The sequence below is a fragment of the Polyergus mexicanus genome, unplaced genomic scaffold (genome assembly GCF_030449975.1).
Source record: "Polyergus mexicanus isolate NDT 795.1 unplaced genomic scaffold, iyPolMexi1.0 SCAF_19, whole genome shotgun sequence".
NCBI lineage: Eukaryota > Metazoa > Arthropoda > Insecta > Hymenoptera > Formicidae > Polyergus > Polyergus mexicanus.
The window spans coordinates 848,320-869,092 of NW_027223339.1; the positions used below are offsets into that span (position 1 = coordinate 848,320).

Genomic DNA, 20,773 nt, shown 5'->3' on the forward strand with positions numbered 1-20,773 from the left:
TAAGTACTTTTTAATATGACTCTTATCAATATATTAATTTTATAGATATATATCAATTACTGCAATTTTAGAGATATACAAGTTTTAATAGTGAACTCTTTTCGTGTGTTTAATAATTCTTATATATTACTAAAAAAAAAGATGATATGAATGTTTGAAAATTATTTTAAAAAAACATAAAATGTCAGGTTCATGTCTGTTTAAAAAAAAAATATTAAGATATATTGTGTTTTTATGTATATTTTCTACCTAGTTAAAAATTTATTGCACAAAGAAGTATAATATAATATGTTATAGCTTTTTTATTCATTTTTTGAGAAAAATAATGTCATAAAATTGCGCCAAATAATGAGAAAGTTATGCTATGTAATAAAAAAGATAAAATTTCATAATATGCATAATTTTTATTCTTATTATTTGGCGTAATCTTCTAGTGTCATTATTTTTATAGGAAAAGCAGATTCGAGCAATAAAATTTTTATTGAGGCAATACTTCTTTGTATAACAATATTTTGGACTGTTAAAACATACATTAAAGCAATATATTTCTTTGTATAACTTTTTATAGCAGACTTACGCTGACTCCCGTGACGAGAATGTCGTTCCGACAATTCTCCGCCGTGTCGTGCGTACATCGATGGCCATCGACGCACCAATCGCACGGAAAACTCGATGACACGCATTGCGTACACGAACTGTACGTGTTGCAGTCGAAGAAGGTGAAGTTTGTCGCCACCAAATCGGGCCCGTTCGTCATTCTAACGGACAGCTTGGCGGTGAAGTGATGCCGACCCGGCGGTATCGACGGCAACAGATCTGTCCTCGGTGTGGTGCAATTCACACCGTAGGACTTTCTTGAGGCATTCGTGATCAGAGTCTTGTCGAGAGCGGAGAACGCGCACAGGAACTGCCCGGAGAGAGTCGGCAAATTCTCGATGACGAGCTCGAGGGTCCTGGCGGTTGTGCGTTGCAGCTGGTCCGGCGTGACGGTGGTAATTGTCGTACATCTACCGCTCTTGTAAGAGATCCAGTAGAGCGGATCCTTGGCCGCATCCTGACAATCGCTGCGCAGGTTGCACTTATTCTCCAACGAGCACCATCCGCAATACGGATCCTTAGCGCCCAGGCAGTCCCAGCAGGTCTTATAGACTGAACACTCCTGGACCTTGACCTTCGAAACCTTCTTCTCCGTCAGCACGTAGAGGTGCATCAGCTGTGAGTCGAACAGCAGATCCGGGTTCACCGGGGAACCGGGATCGATCTCGAGATCACCATACTCCAATGCCAATGTCGAACTCTCTACCACCACCTGAAATAAGAATGTATGTCTTTTTATATAGATTGATTGGCGTTAGTCAACTCCGATCAAATTATTGTAGATAGGTAGATGAACATTTGTGCGATGAACAATTACGAGAGAAACAATTGCAACATTTCCGATAATATATAACAAGCAGTATATCAAAAAATTAATAGAATTAAGTGTACTGAATTAATGCAAAGAAAATTTCTCTTAGAAAATATCAAAACTTCAATCGTGGTTCTTTATCGTGTATAATTTCAAATTTTAGGAATTATAAAATAATTTCTAAAATTTAAGTAAAATTTAAGTTAAGCTTGTTGTATCTTCTTGATTTTTCAATTCATTTCAATATAACTTATTTATGTAGTAGCGATATGTAATATCGATTAGTAGTGATAAAGTGTAATGCATTATGCTAGGAAATGATGACAAATGTTATAAAATATAATTATTTTTAATTAATAATTTAAATTTTAATTGAAAATAATTAACAAATGGTTACTTACAAAATGTTATACATTTGGCTTGATAAATTATTGAAAATGCTTCAATTAATCGTCGATAAGAGAATAGAGAAGAGAAAAGATGGCCATTTATTAAAAAAAAATCAGAAATTTATCGTAATCGTCGAATTTGCGCAAAATTAGAGAAACATAGTCATTGATGTAGATTACACACAGTTAACAGACTTGTATAATATATTTATCATAATGCTGGAGTGCTCTCGTATTATAACGAAACGAGGATGACACGAGCGGAATGAAGAATTAAATATTCACGACAGAATTATGAACAACTGCTAGCTCGGTTAGCGCGGAATAAATATAACTTCCGTTTAAATATTTATTGGATATTAATTATCGATATTAGTTTGACGACAACCACTCATTACGTATTCCTTTTCTACTGTCATGAAAAAGTGGATATTTCCCAAAAATATTTGATACGTAGCGCCATCACTTTCGCGATATATCACTGATTTTAATAATAATGACGAGTATAATAATTCGGTGCGGTAACGTATCCGAGCGGAGTGAATTTTACAACGACCCGCTATTTTATTCCCGTGTTGCGAAAGTATTGTAACATGAATATTTACGTCGTCGCGCGGATTCATCGCTACAAATTTCCCAGGTGGTTACCGTGTCTACTGTCGCGGGCGAGTTTTTGTAACTTCAATGCCGGCTGATGGTCGTTGGACGTCTAGGTATAAAATTGCAATCACCGAAAGTAACAGCGTAGCTGCAATTTGCAAAGCTATTATTTTAACGTAAAGTTAAAGTTGTGCGCGCGTCGCATCTTTTCCACGGACGAGTATTGCTCACGATTATCTCTGCCAGGTGCACTTGTGCAGCATTCATTTTCTCAGACCTCATCGCGAGTCCCATTCGCGGTCGCGTGGTTAAGAGGTCGCAAATTAAATCCTAGACCGAGACGAAGTCGGGGCTTTCAATCGACAGTGAAATGATGACGATAGATAAGAAAAGATTCCGGGACTAGAACTCGTCCGCGGGCCTAATAAAAAGATCGTTCACTTGAATAAGTAATAACAGTAATCATCAGCGAAACACGATCTGTGGATCTTGGTGACGTTTACTTTCGCTGTATCCAAAGTTATTCGAGAACAAAAGATATTGTATTTGCTGTTGGTCTGAGTTATTATTATCGTCCGGTAGATTTCTCAAAACGATTGTCACGCTATTATATATCAATCGTATTTTTTTTAACTCTGTGAGTCTTTAAATCTACATATTTAATTAATTAAGCGATTTTATTTTTTAAATCGGCAAATTTTTTACAGTTTTAATTACATGAATTTTTTATTTCACAGATCAATAATTTTTCGTTAAAATTCTTCTTTTCCCATCCGCTCGTGAAAGATTTCTAGAAATTTAATATTAATCTCAGAAATTCTTTGATTCTCGATTTCACAGATATTAATTCCATATATTAATAATTGGAGAATCGTAGCTTATTAATGATAATGTATAATGCGATATGATAAAAGACACATATATTACTGGGAACAAACCATTTTGCCGAAGCAGAGATGGAATAGTTAAGCATTTGTGTGTAATTTACAACAAATTGAATTGAGAGAGTAAAGCGAAGTTCGTGACAAACGCGTAGCGCGCAGTCACTATTCCGATTTAATTAACAAATATTAATTAAGTCGCGTATGTACGTATGAACGGCGCGAATCGAGCCAACCGACATGTAATTTGCTGCAATTTCGTAAACATCTCCTCGTTTATTTTACAATGCTCATTAAAACAATAATTAATGCTTTTGAATGAAAATGGAAGAATGGATTATGATTCATTATGTCGACAATCTCATAACTGCAAACATAAATGTATTAGGAATTAAATCAGTCTAAATGATACATTTTTAGGATTTTATTGTAATATCGTAAAACAAACGTTTGTGGGAAACGCTTTATATAACGCTTGGCATTCTTCGAAAGATTTGCCAACTCGATGGTATACTTAACCATCTAATTGAAACTCAATGTCTTATGTCAAACAATCTTCGTTTTTTCTTGAAAACTGTTGCAGAAGATACCAGGAAAGAGTGAAGGATGAAGGTGCCCTACGAAGAATTCTAGACAAGGATCAAAAAGGGCTGTCCACCCTGTACCGATCAGCATTCGACCTCTGGCCGGATAATGAGTCGTTACTTAAGACAGGTAATCACGGTGCGGTAATTGTGTTACAATCGTTGCGTCTAGACGAGGAGACGGATGGAAAGAAATAATAATAATAATAATTATAAGGCTACCGAGTGTTGGTGATGGTAGTTAATTCTAAGGTTCGTCCGTGTATCTGCGGTTGGATTTTTTAGCGTGATTTCGCTCGTATCGGTATATACGGTAACGCGAGTTATTCGCGCGTCATTCGACCTCGGCAAATCCTCAACCAAAGTCGACGCACAAAGAGGGTTTAATAAACGCGCGGGGATAAAGGCAAGGTCGGCGAGGTCGAGAATGAGCCGGTAGGAGGGTTAAGAGGAAAGAGAGGAGGGACCAAGGTAGATAGAAATTATTTCTTAATGGAAGAAGGAGTACCGTGAGGCAGGCGCAAACGCAAAGGGAGTATCGGTGTAATGACGAAGAAGAAGGAGACAGGGTGCAGGCGAAAGACTTATAAATTTCGTGTAGACGAGTGCAAGCACATTATATTGAATGTAATATAAAAATGTCGATAAAGAAAACAAAAACAAGAATTAATTTTTGCGAATAAATGAAAAAGGGAAACGCGACCAACTAGATAAACATAGGAAAATTTTATAAAAATAATATAACATATTAATTACATCAAATGCAGTAAATAATAAACAAAAAAATAACTGCTACATTAAAATTTAAATTTCTTTTAAAACTCCGTGTGATCAAGATCATGAAGAAGCCAAGTATCCAGTAATTATTTCAATTCCATGCAAATATGCTATTAATCTCTCTTGTACCTAAATACATAATACGCGTTCATAAATTTTTGGAGGAGAGTTAAATCGTTAAAGTATCTTCCTTCACAAGATCGAGATATTAGTAGAAAATAATGAATGTTACTTGATTAAAGGTATTACTTAATTAACGTTTCATTTCGCAATCTCTTTTTAACAATAAATAGAAACTGTTAAAGTGAGCTTTTATCAAAATGAGGATGGTGTTTTTCAACTGTGTATTTTATGCGATACATACCAAAGATCTTTTTAACGACAAGGCAAGCGTGGGTGTGAATATGTAAAAGAGAAATAACATAGGAGATAATAAAGGACAACACGCTAAAAAGACAGGAAGGAGATTAAGCTTACGGCAAGGGATGAGATATCCAGACGTGTCTTAATTAGCGGGTCGCTCGCACTCTTGCTTTTCTGATATGCGCTATTGCATATGCATCTACTTGCGTGGGCAACGCTGTTGGTCGGTGCATCGCGATAAAAAAAAAATGAATCGAACGTCGACATTCCTGAATCGATTTCGAACCATGCATGTTCGCGCGTCCCACGTAAAGTGCTCGCGCATTAATGCCACAGCGAAATCGACACTTTAAGTTGCACACCGAACGCGATCAAACGCGATTAATAAAACGTGACTCCGTCCCCGTTTACGCATGTAAATAGGGACGACTATCAACCGATCGGAATAATCAAGTATTAATTATTGATAATGCATTATGGATATCGTAAGATTAGCAAACAACGTCGCCAAAGAAGCTAGATTTATTTCAAACGTTTGATAAATAGTTTCTAATGTTAATCAAGGAGAACGTGGAAATTGCTATCTGTATGCAGATTTGACAGTTTCTCTTTTCAACTTTATTACAAATTAAAGCACTAAAAATGGTATATATTTAATTCACATAAAAGTATAAATTATAAAAAATAATTTTTACAGAATATACGAAAATTTTAGATATTTTGTATAAGTTAAACTCATTTTTTACGCATATATAAATATGTAGAGAAAGAGATATATATATATACACATACACAATATATTATATATCGATCGCTTCAACGAGAGCTCGAACGACCAATTGAAGTTTGATAGAAAATTCTTGCTTCGTAGAGGCGACGATGTGAAAGGGATTTAAGGACGATCATAAGGGGAATTCGATTTGAAGCACGTTCTTGCAATCTATCAGGATGTCTCAGCGAGAGGACCGATGTCGAGCACGACGCGATTAAATCCGAAGGTACTCTCGCTGTCGCGATGCATTTCGATGCAGTGATTATGCATTACGTATGTATCCCTTAACTCCTATTAACCTATTGCACGTATCCCCGACTAGCGTGCACCTTTCCGGAATGTTTAAATGCATCTTCCCACGCGATTCGCCGCACTATCGCCGGGATTTTCTTTCGTGAATACATCTGTGGGAAGAAAGGGATTTCCCTGAGGAGATCCCTGAAAATCGTTCAATAGTGGCACAAATGTATTCTGCCGCTGAGAGATTCCGAGAGAACCTTATCTTATAAACCTTACCCATCGATTTTATCCAGTGAATTGGATGCGCATTCAGATAGCAAGAACTGAGTGCAGCGAAATCGATTGGAATTAGCTCTAATTAATTCTGGATCAATAACATCGGATGTAATACGTTTTATGATAATGGATTTATCTCGGAATCTTTGTGTATCTTTTGTCTATCAAATCCGAATTATTAATCATTTATGACTCTTTATTATCTCTCATATTATTTAATATTAATGAGAGAATTAATGAGAAACCTTTCTATTCTAATTTGACATTACGATGGAAATATTTATAAACCAATTTTACATCTTTTGATTTTGAGCAAATAAGAATCATACTTTCTCCTATCTAAAATTGTTTCAAACGTAATTTATGCATAATAGATCCTTTGTGCTCTTTACTAATATTATGATTTTATATATTGCTACTTTTTCTATTAATTAGAAAAAAAGTAAATAAAAAATAGAGTTGACATAATTTCCAACTTATTAAAGAAAATTATAACGCTATTGACTTATCGAAATGAGTCTCTAGCTAAATCACACAAATTTAATCATAGAGATTCAGGATGTTTGTAAAAAAAAAAAAAGATAAATTATTAATCTAGGTAAAAGCAGATTATCGGTGTAAAAAGTCTGTACTTATGGATTGTCATCGCATCTATAAAATAAGATTCTGATACGCAAGTTCAATGCGATTACATTATTTATTCATTGGACAATATCATTGAGTACTCAATTTCTAAAGAGACATCGAGAAAAATATTATGCTTCAAATAAAGTCTTATTATGGCATTTAACCGTAACAATATCTAATAAAAAAAATTTGTATAGAACAACAAAAAATATCGCATTAGATATTGAAATACATTATAATATGATAATTTTGTATCACGCTGCTATAATATATATACATATACGGCAGCGTTTATAAAGAAGTGCATTATATGTTTGGCAATTTTTATAGAGTAATGTATTGATCATTTCGAATCCGTTATTCCTTTTCGCTATTATCTCTAAATGTCCTTGAGACGATCTACAATATATGTAACACGTATATAACAGCAAAAGTGCTAATACTAATGGGCTTTGGAAAAGTCAGACGCCGTCGAAAGTATATATCAAATTGTATACCTCGCGATAACGAAGCGACAAAAAATAATGGCGAATCCAAGAAATCCATTAAATTGAAATTAACAGAACTTCGAAGAGAGAGAGAGAGAGAGAGAGAGAGAGAGAGAGAGAGAGAGAGAGAGAGATTCATCCGAGGGTGTCATTAAAATGCCGCACGCGCGAATCATCGTTTCCCGCGATAATCGTCGCCGATAAGAAACGACGACCGGCAGTACACACATTTACGACCAATGTATCGCGTTTTTAGTCGGCCTCCGCGATGGAACCGCAAGAACTCGCTATCCACGATTTGATAAATGAACTTGCAGTATATAATAACCAGGTCGCCGACGACGTTGGTAAAAGCGCGTGCGCATAATGCGTTTCAACCCCTCATTCGCCTCCTTTCATCATCCCGTTCTTTCCTCATCTACAATATAAAACAAGCGAAGTGACTTAATGCGATCGTATGCCACGGTATTACGTGGGATAGTCGACGCAACAATTTTTCATTATTCAAATCTGTCGTTGTTTTTCGGCATACACATGGAAATTGTAAGGGATAGGGGCAGGCAGGATAACGGCAAGAATCCGGAATAACGCTGCGAACTTTTCATCGGATTTTTCACGGATAAAGGGTTCTCCACTATTTACCTGCGCTTTCGCCCGTTCCTGAATAACGTCCGAGATTAATTGCCATCGAATCGTCGAATGGAATCGCTATTGAAACACGGGGAAAAAAGTCTCATCTCGCAAACTCTAATTAAGCGGCATGACAATTTCGGAACGAGATACTGGGAAGAGATGAACCGATGTGGGGGAGGGAAACTGGTGAGATTTCATTCCCGATGAAGCCGCAGGGGTGAGCGAAATTAATACGGTCGACATCTTCTCGAGCGGATCAATCGATTCGTTCGCATCGTGCTAGAGCACCACTTTTATACACGGTGTCCTGATGTATCTTTGCGACTTGGTTTTTGTGAGAATTTTTAGTTCACAGTAATATATTTTATATCTTCATAATCTTCATATCTTATATTAATATCGGAGAATGATATAAATCTGCGGCATGAACGGCATGATGAAATTTTCATCGAGGACAGAACGAATCATTCATCCGAGATGATCGCAGAGATGAACCGTGAATAAATTCGCTTTAGAATGTGCGCGAGGCGGATGAGAAAGAAGTAAAGGCAAGTCGCGGGGGAAACGGTGAAAGAAGAGGGGTAGTTATGATGAAAAGGGCTGTACCGAAGCCGAGAGTAGAGCTAATCGGATTTTTCCTATAAATCATACTTTGCGCGGCTAACGCATTTCAGGGAGCCTTCGATCTCGTCGTCGAGCGCTAACGACCATACGATGGTCTCGCAAAAATCGTATCGCGAAAAAGCATGGTCGATGAATGTCATAAGCCGGCATCAGAGGTACGATGCAAATGGTTTTTCAACGAGCCGTGCCCGAATGATCGCTGAATAAACGTTTTGCCGGTAAGCGTTTGTGATCAACGCGCGGTTGCAAACTCATATTCGCACTCTGTTGTCATCCTCAAGTTCGTTGTGCACGGCGATCTAGAAAAAATAGCTTTCTAAAGGGAAAGTTTGGATTTCTTCTTTGATAAAATGTCGAAACTACAGTAAGAAATATCATCGAGAATTAACCTTTCATCATTCTCCAAAGTATATATATTATATATATACAACATATGTACAATAGAATGCTATGATTAGGCTGCATTTCTTCTTGTCTGTAATAATTTTTTTAAGAGAATTCGGATATTTTTAAACAACTATTTAATATTTAATTTTGTTTCGTTGAAAATAATCATTAACTTAAAATTCTGTTAAATTAAAAATCTTTATATTGGAAGTAAGATTATACAAAATAAAATTTTCTGTTATTACATTTTATCATTTAGATGACATCGCATCAATTTTAATTCATACATTCCTTAATAATATTTCTTCAATAAATATCGCAATAAAGCCATTGTTATTTATTTATTATTTAGAATATAAGTTTCATTCGCATAAATTTTCATTATCAATCTTTTATCAATATAAATGGAACCGGCATATTATTATCTTCCAGAAACATAATAATTATCTCTACTAAAGTAAATGACAACAAATAAATAAGAGTTAAGTAAACTAATTATTTTCAAAAATAAGTAAATAATTTTTACCATATACGATATGTGTATAATAATGGAGATATATATCATTACAATGATTGCAATGTAATATATAAAAATTTAGAAATATGCTGCCATGCTAATATGAACAACAGGTATGGACGTATAAATACAATACTAATCATAGAGTTTTTACATGTTCCGCATAATCGTAAAATAAAAAAATTTCTTTATTATTATCGATGAAAATGTCTTCGATAATAACGAAAATATATTATTGCGTCGTAAAGTTAGCAACATGAAACGTCGGCAGATTATTTTGTGGTGTTTATAATAGATTTCTGCATTGATAGATCGGGTGGGAAGGGTGGCGCATAAAGCCGGCAATTACCTATTGGACGACGTAATAGCAGAATCTAATTTATATTCCGGATTTCCTATAATGCAATTCATTAGTCTCGAAACAGGTCTGCCATGGAGAAACAATGGCTCGTCTTCTCCGAAGCTTCTCCGGTACAGTATACTCTCTTCCCTCTATTACTCTCTTTCTTCTTTTACTTCTTCCTCTCTTCTTCGTCATCTTTCGCCTTCGTCGAGTCCTCCCTCTACCTATCTACCGTCTCGCCTCATAGCTTTTCTCCGCTTCATCTTTACGGCTGCTACTACCATCTACTAGCTTCCACCCAATTTATTAACACACTTCATTCCGCTTTTCCTCTGGAGATTTATTTTATAATTATCTTCACCCCCCCCCTCCTTCTCTCCGCCATCGTTCCGAGATGAGCGCCGGTAAATTTTTTATATCGTACGCAAAAAATAATTCAACGCTATTAACAGCCATGTGTCATTCAAGTTTTTATGCTTCGCGGTGAAACGAGGATAACTATCGTAAGAGATATATTTAAGCAGCTTACTTCGAAAATTATATAAGAGGATGCAGCGAGTTTTAATGAATTTTTTTGAACATTATGAATTTCTTTACAAGCTGTGGATTCTGGAAAATACTTTTACATTCATTTATAGAATATCTTGAGAAGAAAGTAGTACTTGTAATATACACAAAGATAACTATAATTATTTTGAACTTTATGTGGACAGAGTATATTCTTTATATATAATGTTTAAAAGTTACTGTCATTTATAAATAACTCTTCTTTCTTTCTCTCTACTGAATGATTGTAATTATATTATAACATCTGTTCATACACGGGCTTAATGGGAAAGATGTTGCATGAAATTATTATAAATAATAAATGCGTTATCTTGAAAATTTGCAGATAAAATGGGTTTTCTTTGACTCTTTAAAGCGATCAGATTTGATCTCGCCATCTGAGGGCTAACATTAATAACACCCTCTGCGCTTTCCTTTCTCTCGTCCTCGAGTTTCTCCCGAGTATATTTTCTTCGCCGACGATTTTTCCTTTTCACCTTATTTTGCCCGTCCGATTCCTCGGTTGCTTTCTCCGCTTATTGTCTCACTTCCTCTTTATAGCTCATACAGTACCACGTTCCGACTTCTGCCGTATTTATGGACATACTTTACTTTGCTCTCCTTCGTACATTCGCTCTGCTATGGTTATCTATATTTTCTTTGTGCTTGGACCTCTAATACACCGATGGTTTATTGGTCTCTTAATCGTGAACAGTGTATATGTATATAATGCACTATCTATCAATATGATTTTTTTTTAAATTTAATAAAATGGTTTCTCACCAAATTAACAAAAATGATTCCCCATCGAATAATTACCATTAAATGTTATGCATCTTAATGATATGTTTAAATTGATTTTTATTATTTTTCATTAAATTGCAAATAAGTATAGCTGAAAAATTTGATTATTATATATACATGCTTATAAATTTGCTTCTTAATTTTCTTCCTAAAAGAGTAAATCAGAAAACAAATTCCTATCATAACATATGCAAATAAGAAATTTATGCGGTTACAAATTGACATTTAATTGAAATCATAAAAACTCTTTAAAATATCTATCAATATTTCGATAACGCAATAGATTTATACGACAATAGTAATCGGGGAAATTCCGTACTGAAGTCTTTTAAGAATAATTTCGGACATTAATGTATTATGCAATAATACGTTCGTATTCTATTATCATTCCCTTCTTATCTCTTTCTCTGTTAAGGACTTAGCGAGTTTACCATCACACGTCTCGTTTTCTCTCCTTCCTATTCCGCCTCTAACCATTTTCATTTTTCTTCTTTTCATCATTTACTACTTCAATGTTTCATCTAGTTTATCTGTCTAGTTCTTTCGTCTTTTTAGCTAGTTCATATTTTTGCCCTCCTCGTTCGCTCTTTTATGATTCATATTCCGTATTTTTATGGATATACCGTAGGTACCTCGTACTCAGCCATTTCCGTTTTTACTTTCGACGCAAGCAAGATTGCTAGTCCGACTCATAAAAACTTTTTGTCTTGTTCCGCTGCGATTTCGGCAACCTCGTCAATTTTATTTTCAACTGGGATAATAAATTAATGGAATAATGCTAATTTAAGTTCTTCCCCGCGATATTTTTCTTAAATAATAATTTAGCACATTTGCGCTTTTCTTTTCCTCCATCTTTTTTCCTATATTGTTCCTATCTGCGTCCTGTCGCGTATTATCCTTTAATAACGGAACTATAGCAACGTAGGATAAAAACAAGATGACATAGCTTACTGTTTCTTATGACGATACGAAATGATTTAATATACACGGAAAAGCAAGCCCGTCTCCTATCTCTCTTTTCTATATTTCAGTTGTGCACGTGTCATCACGCCACACGTTAACGTTTCGAGACCGGAATAAGCAAAGAAAACACGTCTCTCTGTAACCTACTTTTCAATATACGACATACACATTTTTGCTGAATTTTGTTATATAATAAAGCCGTCTACATCCTTTGCGTCTTTTCTATTTTCCTCAGATTAATGTTTCACCGGAAAGCTAGTCTTCGCGTTGTTTCACGTTTCCATTAAATCACATGTTATTTTAACAATATTTTATCGTAGTAATAACACTGTTCTATCTTATAACAAATATAAGTTAAGAAATTGTATTTGAAAATAATTTCGCGATGTATTTCGCTTTTCATTCGTAAATATAATTTTATATCTCTTATCAATTTATTCAAGTTTCGCATTCGCCATTGATATTATTAAAGACCAAAAGATTTATTACATTTATTACTCCATTAACTATGTAAAATCTCATCCAACTTTGAGTGCATAAGGTCAAAAGGTCACAAAAAATCAATTCACAGGAATTTTATTTCTCTATTTTTTTTTACATCTAATCATAACTTTCGACAGTATTTTTTTGAGTGTTATAAAACGCGCTCACATGTATCGAATGTTTTCAAATTTTATTCTTTTCTAAAACAAATTTATTGCATATAAATTGATAGCGTAAACAGTTTGGATGTTTAGAAAACGATTTTTTCAATGTTACTTTGTTCTTCAAGCAATCCAAATAATTATATTATATACATATACAATTATTACTATTATATTATATGTATACGTTTATATAAATTTATATAATAAAAAATATATACAATTTAAATATAAAAATAAAATCTATTTATATAAAAATTTTGCTGTGTAAGATATCACAGAAATTACAGTTTGATATTTTCGTATCTCATTGAAATGTATAATATTGGAAATTTAGATTCGGAAATAAATTGATTAATGACTACTTTATACATATGGTATGTTATATACTTAATGTGTTAAAAAAATATTATTATTAACTTAAAATATTTAATAATAGTATATTGTGTTTATCTTGCTGTGAATAAAATTAAAACTAAAAAGATTTTAATTCGATAAGGGCGGAGATATATATACACCATGTGCAACAATACGAGAGTAATGGTCCAGTTATTGGACCGATGAAGCTGTATACATGTAGAATAGGTATCAATGTCGATTGCGCACGTTCAAAGATTTATGATTAAAACTGTGCTTTTTTTATACACGCGCGCTTCTCGTCAATTATGCTAAAGTTCGTTACTTTGGTCAAGCGTTCGCATGAAATGTGAGCTGTCGGGTCAGCCCACACTAATTTTGAAAAATGGACTATCAAAAATTTGAAAAAAAAGAGAAAAAAGAGACACAGTCACGTTTGCATCCTATCGAGTGGTTGTTAATGTGCAACGACACTCCATTAGTATCGATTTTTTTGAATCAATAGCTTATGGTTTTTGTTTTTGTTTTTTCTTCTTTTGAAAGTACGAAAGACTGCGAATAGCTCTAGGTTAACACATATTAATATATTTTCAAAAATATTAAAAAAATATCTTTCAATCAACATTGTAAAAATACCTATATAATAAAGATTTTAAAAAATTTTGTCTATGTTCAAAATTTATAATCAAAAATAAAAATGCTAAATATTGAGTTTTGATAAATCGCCATTTAATAAATCCCGTTCTTTGCCGTTTTTATTTAGATTTGAAATATTAATGCTGAATATAAAATGCTATACTCGCGAAAAAAAATGTAACAAAATTAATTAAGTCGCGCTAATCTAAGAAAACGAAACTTCGTAAAACTGACAGCAAAGTCGAATGATATATTTTGATTTATGTAATTGCTAAACAATACGATGAAAATATTCGAAATAGAAATTGTACGAAACGCGAGTTCACATATTTTTCTTTAACACGCGATAAAAGGCAAACTATTACACGGAAAAAAAAATTTCGCTAACATAGCTAGTCATGGTCTACAAAATAAATTTCTAAACTACACTAAAGCTATTTGCTGTTGCATCTAATAAATACGTATTACATGTTGAAAAAAAATTATGGTAGATAAAACAAATATTTAAGATAAATATTGAAATCATGGCCAAGTTTAGTAAGTAAATATTAATTAAAAATGATAATAAAATCCATTTTGAAATAATTTCAAACGTGAATTTGTATACTACTTTTATTTATGCAGAATCAATGATGGATGTTTATTTCCTGTAATAAAAATTGAATATTTAAAAATACTTAATTTTTCGCACAAAATAAAATTAATCATAAATATTTTAAGAGGATTGAGTATATCTCTCTTGATTTAATATGCAAAATAAAATGCATATCTTTACCTGGGTAACTTAAATTAGATTTAATTTGATTTCATATAGGATTAAATTTATTCTGACTCGTCAAAAAGTGCGCTAAATGGTTAATGAATTCTCCAACAGCCTTATCATAAACGTAAGGTACTAACTATCACTATATTCAAAGATAATAGCTATAATAGCTATTTAAAAGTTTGCTTTTGTTTTTTCTACAAGCTAAAATTTATTATGATTTTGACTTATATGTTGTAGTAGAATTTTGACTTATGCTCTTTACACCAAGTATCAAGCATGATATCACAATGCGCTTCCTAGAATACACAAGGGTACAAATTAGTAAACTTCGTTGATATATGGCATAATATCCAATCTACTTCCTTCTCGTGCTACCACTAAATGTGCATAACTCAAACTGCCAAGAAACGACTCTTTATTACATAAAGAGGTATAAAGTTCGTTTAACGCAGACCTTATATGTTTTCTACCGGACGTCATATTTTTGCGCTTACAAAAGAGAGAAAAAAAGAAAAAAAGGAAAGAGAGAGAGAGAGAGAGAAAAGAATTGCTATAAATTGATTTTTAAGAAGTAGAGCACACATTTGCGAAAATAAATGAAACGGCATGATAGCTCGGTAATTAACGTCAACTCCATTCAAAGATTTAATATCGAATGCCGCATACCTCGGCGTCAATTACACGAAAGATATGTTCGCTTCCGTCGATCGCGCAATCTTTCGTCTCGTATTTCTCGATGAAACGTAGAGGAAATGGATGGAGACTCGATCGAGTTTTGATTAATGGAATATGGGAACCTGAGAAAAAGGAAAGAATCGCCTCGGGCGTGCAAAGGAATAATTAACAATGGTAATTAGATATATCAGTGCATCTTTTTAGGCCAAGAGTTTGCTGACTCGTCAAAATTAATAACAATTGGCTAGATATTTGTCTTGAAATGAGCAGTGCTCGACTCTTTTATGGGAAAAAGTAAGCAATATTTCAAAACTAGATTTCTTTTATTTTTGCGCAAATATATCTGTCTCCCAAATTAGAATTTTGCGATGCATTTTTCTTCATTCAAAAAATAAAAATTTATATAACATAAAAAAATATGAATAAAAAATAAGTAAATTTAAGTATCAATAAAAGAATGGTATAATAATCGTAACACAAAATTATCGTTGATATGAGAATGGAATGAGAACGAAAGAAGAGGCGAAGAGATGAAAGAGAAGGAGACTACGGAAAGAGAGAGTTAGAAAGTCTGAAGAAAGCTTCAAAGGCTTTCTTCGAGACTTTGCGATAGCAAAGATCTTTGTACAATAATTGCCGAGAAATGCGATGGGCGGTGATGATGAACAGCAGTTGAACATATCGATCTTTAAACAAAACAGGCAGTGTAATTTCTGAAAATTCGTAGGATACAGGAGAGCTGATTAATATCCCCACGGTGTCTTTCATTACGTAAAACAATATTTGCGATGTATGATGTGTACGCGAAAGAAATTGCAAGTATATATATATATATATATATATATAAGAGGTCGTTATGAAATTTCCGTCTTGATATATGACTATAACGGAAAAAGTATAATAGAATCTGCGTAATTTTGGTTACGTATTTATTTCTTTAACATTAGCATTGTGCGAGATATTAAACTAAAAAAAAAACAATGTTTTAGAAAAAAAGAATGCGTGAGTGTGTGTGTGTGTGTGTGTGTGTGTGTGTGTGTGTGTGTGTGTGTGTGTGTGTGTGTGTGTGTGTGAGAGAGAGAGAGAGAGAATGCATACTAAATATTTTAATAAGTTATTTTTTATTTAAGTCACAAAAACATCATTGATTTTGATTTATTATAAAAGATATAATTTTAAGCATTCTTTTTCGCAGTATGTATGATTATAAAAAATTTATTAATAATTCAATAATACATATTATTATGCAAGATTCAATATAATATGAGAGATTTAATATAATATAAGGAACAAGAAAACGGACGAGAATATATATCACGAATTAAGCAATTTACAGAATTTTTCTTCTTTGAATTCTCTGATTTGGATCCTTCGATTTTGTCCGAGAATCATTTATTCTCTTTGATCTAGCAAGATTCACTTATTCCAGACTCCAATTTCAACGAGATTGCATCTATCTCTCTTCGAAATTTCTCTTTGTACAAATTCTCGGTTGTCTCGGCAGATTCTAGAAATTGTTTTCTATACGAATACTCGTTCGGAGGGGCCCTTTGAAAAGATGCGGAAAACGAGAAAAACAGAGAGCCAGAAAGAGAAAAAGAAAAGGGGAGAAATAAAGAGAGAGATAAAGAGAGAGAGAATGCTCTGGTGTAAATGCAGCGCAACCGACGAGCTCTGAGGATCGTCTCGAAGCTCGAGTGCAAGAAAGTTTGGCAGGCTTGCCTTTTTATCCCTCCAGTAGACGTAAAGGGGCGCACTTACACACCCCACACGCTCCGTGCCGTTCGCTCTATATCACCTTACTCTTTCCATCCTCTTTCGTTCCTTTCATCATTCCTACCGAAGTCTCTAGAACCAATGTATATAGCTATATCCACCCACGGTATCCTTTCGCATCTCGACGAAATGTTAAAAATCCCCCCTCTGCTATTGCCTGGGAGGCTCTCCAGTAAGTCGCGATGCCTGCCTTAAGGTACTTGTCGAATAACCCTCGAGAAAGGTCGCGGCGAATGATCGGCTATCTCGTTTTCGAGAAATATCGTTCGCCTGCTTTGGACATTCGCCATTATCGCATATTCGGAATTTTAAGTTATCGATGTATAATGTTTATTGGCTAGATAAGCTTTCTTGACTTGATAAGCGAATAAGATACATAACTAAAAAAAAAAAGAATAAATAAAATAGTGTGATTGTCCGCATAAAATACCTAATCCTATTTAGACGACATAGATTAGGTAGACAACTCTCTCAAGAAAATTATATTTTTACATAAAACGTAATCTTTTAAGAATATATAAAATAAAAATGGAATTACAATAAAATAACGGTAAATTGAATTTGTAAGTATGTATTTTTTTCTTAATATGTTAATTTACATGTAACCACATATTATTTATGTATGAATATAAAAAAAAGAATGTTGCAAAACTAGAATAATTAGTATCCGTTAGAAATATTTCTTTATTTTATGAGAATATTCAATTACCTGACTTGATGTATCTAAATTAAAATTTAAAGAAAAAGAATAAAAACAGGATATTACATAAATAATTTATTTTGCATTATAACTTATGATTAATATGTAATTGCATTTATTGCACGTTCTAAACAATTTGTATAATATTTGTGCAGTTTTTTAATGTCTCGAATATATTTATTCGATTATATTCTTAAGTAGCGATATTGAATATATAACTAAAAAATCTCTAAGAATTAATTTTCATTTATTCTCGACTTGTCTCCATTGTGAACGATTAATAATCGCGTAGTGCTTGGCGATTAAATTGCCAATGAAGCGTAGCGTAACATAGATTATACAGTGTGTATCCCGGCTATGTTAGTGAACTAAATTACAGGAAGTACAACGGTATCTAGCTTCCCCTTCGTTTCGAACGCTCGCGATCGTGATCGTGTTCCCTCCGAGAAAAAAAGAGAAAGGAGAAACCTGTCAAAAAATCGACGCGGTTCACGAATGAGACCTGTGTGCAGCGCCATAATTAGAACCAGAATGACGATTGTCCTATTGGCTGGTTCGGAAAACAACCAACACCGTTATACGTTCTCGTGATTCTCGTGATGATTATTACGGCTAGTGCCTTACAGATGCGTGCCAGTCTGCAAGTAGCATTTAATAAGGATGCTCCGATAACTTTTCTTTCTTTGTATCGTGGCACGTGCGCAAAATTAATTATGTAACTTTACTTTAAAACTAATTTGAAAATTCGAATAGTTTTGAAGTAGCTTGTCAAGTCAAGAGTACAAAGAGTTAAAGTCACCTCTCGCTCCATTTGAGATTTTACGGTTAAATACGGTAATCCATAAGTAACGTTCATCAATCATTCAATCTGTAATAATCTTCATCGTGTCTCGTCTCGGGAAGGACGTCAAGTTTTGGTGTTACGACGATGCGAAATAAAAGTGAGACAATTTCTACCACCACCGTGAGAAATCTTCGTCTCCGAAAGGACGAGAAGACGCGAAGACGCCTCTCTTTGAGGACGTCCCGGCATTGTCCTCTCGATGACAAAGGGGCTCTTGTCTCTGTACATTAGCGCAATTCGCCTCTAACGCGCGCCTTCGCATACACGTTAACGCGCTATATCAAAGAGAGGAGATCTCGTAGAAAAGAAGAGATATGTCAGCATTATCTCGCCGTGGTATATATCGTAATCCCGTAATACTGTAATTATCGAACAAAGACGATGATAATTAAGAAACTCAGTCATGGGCGCCGCCGCATCAATCTAATCAGGCGGTGCGCGTTTCGACAGCTGTTTATAACGACGTAACGATGTCTTATTTGCCTCTACAATACGATAAATTAGGGACAATTGCGTTCACATTGTATAGCGTGAGTTGTTTTTGCAGCGGTTCACTGCGATATGGATATTAATAAGATAGTCTCAGACCATCCATTCGCTAAAGATTTCATAGTATTAATAATAGCATTTTAATAATCTGATCGGAATATAGTAACAACGATTGAGAATATTATACATATATATAATTGCTAAGCATGTGATATGTGGAAAATGACAAAAATGTATAAATTGTGAATCATGATTAAAACAAAACAAAAACATATATATATTTGAAAATATATTTTTAAATCAATCTGAGAATATCGTGTATAATAAGAATTGTTTCTTCTGAAATGCCGTCAAAGTCAATTTGGACTTTTTGAAGTCAAAGAGACAGGGTTTCTTAATGTCAAATAAAATCTACAATTTCACGACTAACTTTGATTGAAGAATCACATTTGTGACAAGCGCAATTCAGATCGCGTTTTCTTTCGCGATAAAACAGCGATCCTTCTTTGTTGTTCTTTCCAGGTAGCTTGATTTTTGTTGAAAGTTGACGATTTTTGACGCCGTGTCGAGGGAACGACGCGAGGTGATGAAAATTGATCCGACCTTACCCAGGAATTTCTAATCCAATTTCTGTCAAGTTTCTCTTACGCGGACGACGCGACGTGAAAATTTTCTTGCCAACCAGCGAGTGAAAAGTTCGGGGAACCATCTTTATTCAGCCTTCGAAAAGGATGAACTAGCACTTCGATACCAAATAGGAAGGCGGAGTTTCTTTACACAACGGCAACAAGTAAGAAATTTTTTATATACTCGTATTCCCGATCATAGATCATAGATCTGTATCAGCAAAACTTGGCTCTCGCGCATAATATCACGAACAAAATTCGATTCCCTTTCTCTCGGTAAATCACAATTTTTTTTTATATATTTATGATAAAAAGATCAGATATTTATTACAATAATCTAAACAGAAAATTTACTTTAAATTGCATATATATAAAAAAATTTAAATTTGATTATATACAAACTTTTTTTATATATCATAGACGCGTATTTTATGATAGCAACTCTACATTATAATCATTCAGTCTTCGCTTCTCGGACTCGCCACCGTATATAAGCATAATTCCCACTTAATATTCATTCCTGTTCGCTTTACCATCAAATGTGACGAGATCCGTTTGCTGCATGTGACAATGAATAGGAAATTTTCCAATAGCGCGCGACGACTCCGCCGGCGATTTTCCTATTTGGCCAATCGCTGTTCCACCATGCGCACGCTCTTTCAATGTCGTGATTTATACCGGAGTCTCTCTTAAATCGTTCAGGAGATTAACTTAAAAGGTCCTTTATATAGCATGACTACTATATCGCGATGACGGTCTTTGTATTGCGATCCTCACGAAACGAGATTAGCCCCGTCATTCTTTTGTATCAAATATTGAAATACTTAAGTCGTGAAAATACTCCTACGCATATAAGAAACTCTTTCCCACGGACGATTTTGTGCAGATATAACAATGTTTTGTTTTATAATTCCATCATTTATAATGGTGAAAGCTTTATTTATTTATTTATTTTTTTTTACATCGAGGTATTACGAATTTACGAATAATAAATCACAGATATATAAAAATTTAATCTCTAATTTTTTGAATTTATTG

At 34.0% G+C, this 20,773-nt stretch overlaps 1 protein-coding gene and 1 long non-coding RNA gene across 5 annotated transcripts in view; one reads left to right on the forward strand and one right to left on the reverse strand.

Moving 5' to 3' along the window:
- The window catches only part of Plexa (plexin A), a 253,077-nt gene that overhangs the window by 9,110 nt on the left and 223,194 nt on the right, over positions 1 to 20,773 (reverse strand). For all 3 annotated transcript variants that reach the window (XM_070311324.1, XM_070311325.1, XM_070311326.1), the window contains one exon: positions 578 to 1,309. In XM_070311324.1, the coding sequence (XP_070167425.1) occupies positions 578 to 1,309 (732 nt within the window). The remainder of the gene's footprint in view (positions 1 to 577; positions 1,310 to 20,773) is intronic.
- On the forward strand, positions 578 to 20,002 carry LOC138941542 (uncharacterized). 2 transcript variants are annotated; one of them, XR_011448179.1, is made up of 3 exons: positions 578 to 1,322; positions 3,862 to 3,992; positions 19,632 to 20,002. It is a non-coding gene; the product is annotated as an uncharacterized lncRNA (long non-coding RNA). The 2 variants fall into 2 exon arrangements; XR_011448180.1 differs by lacking the exon at positions 19,632 to 20,002 and adding an exon at positions 5,874 to 6,562.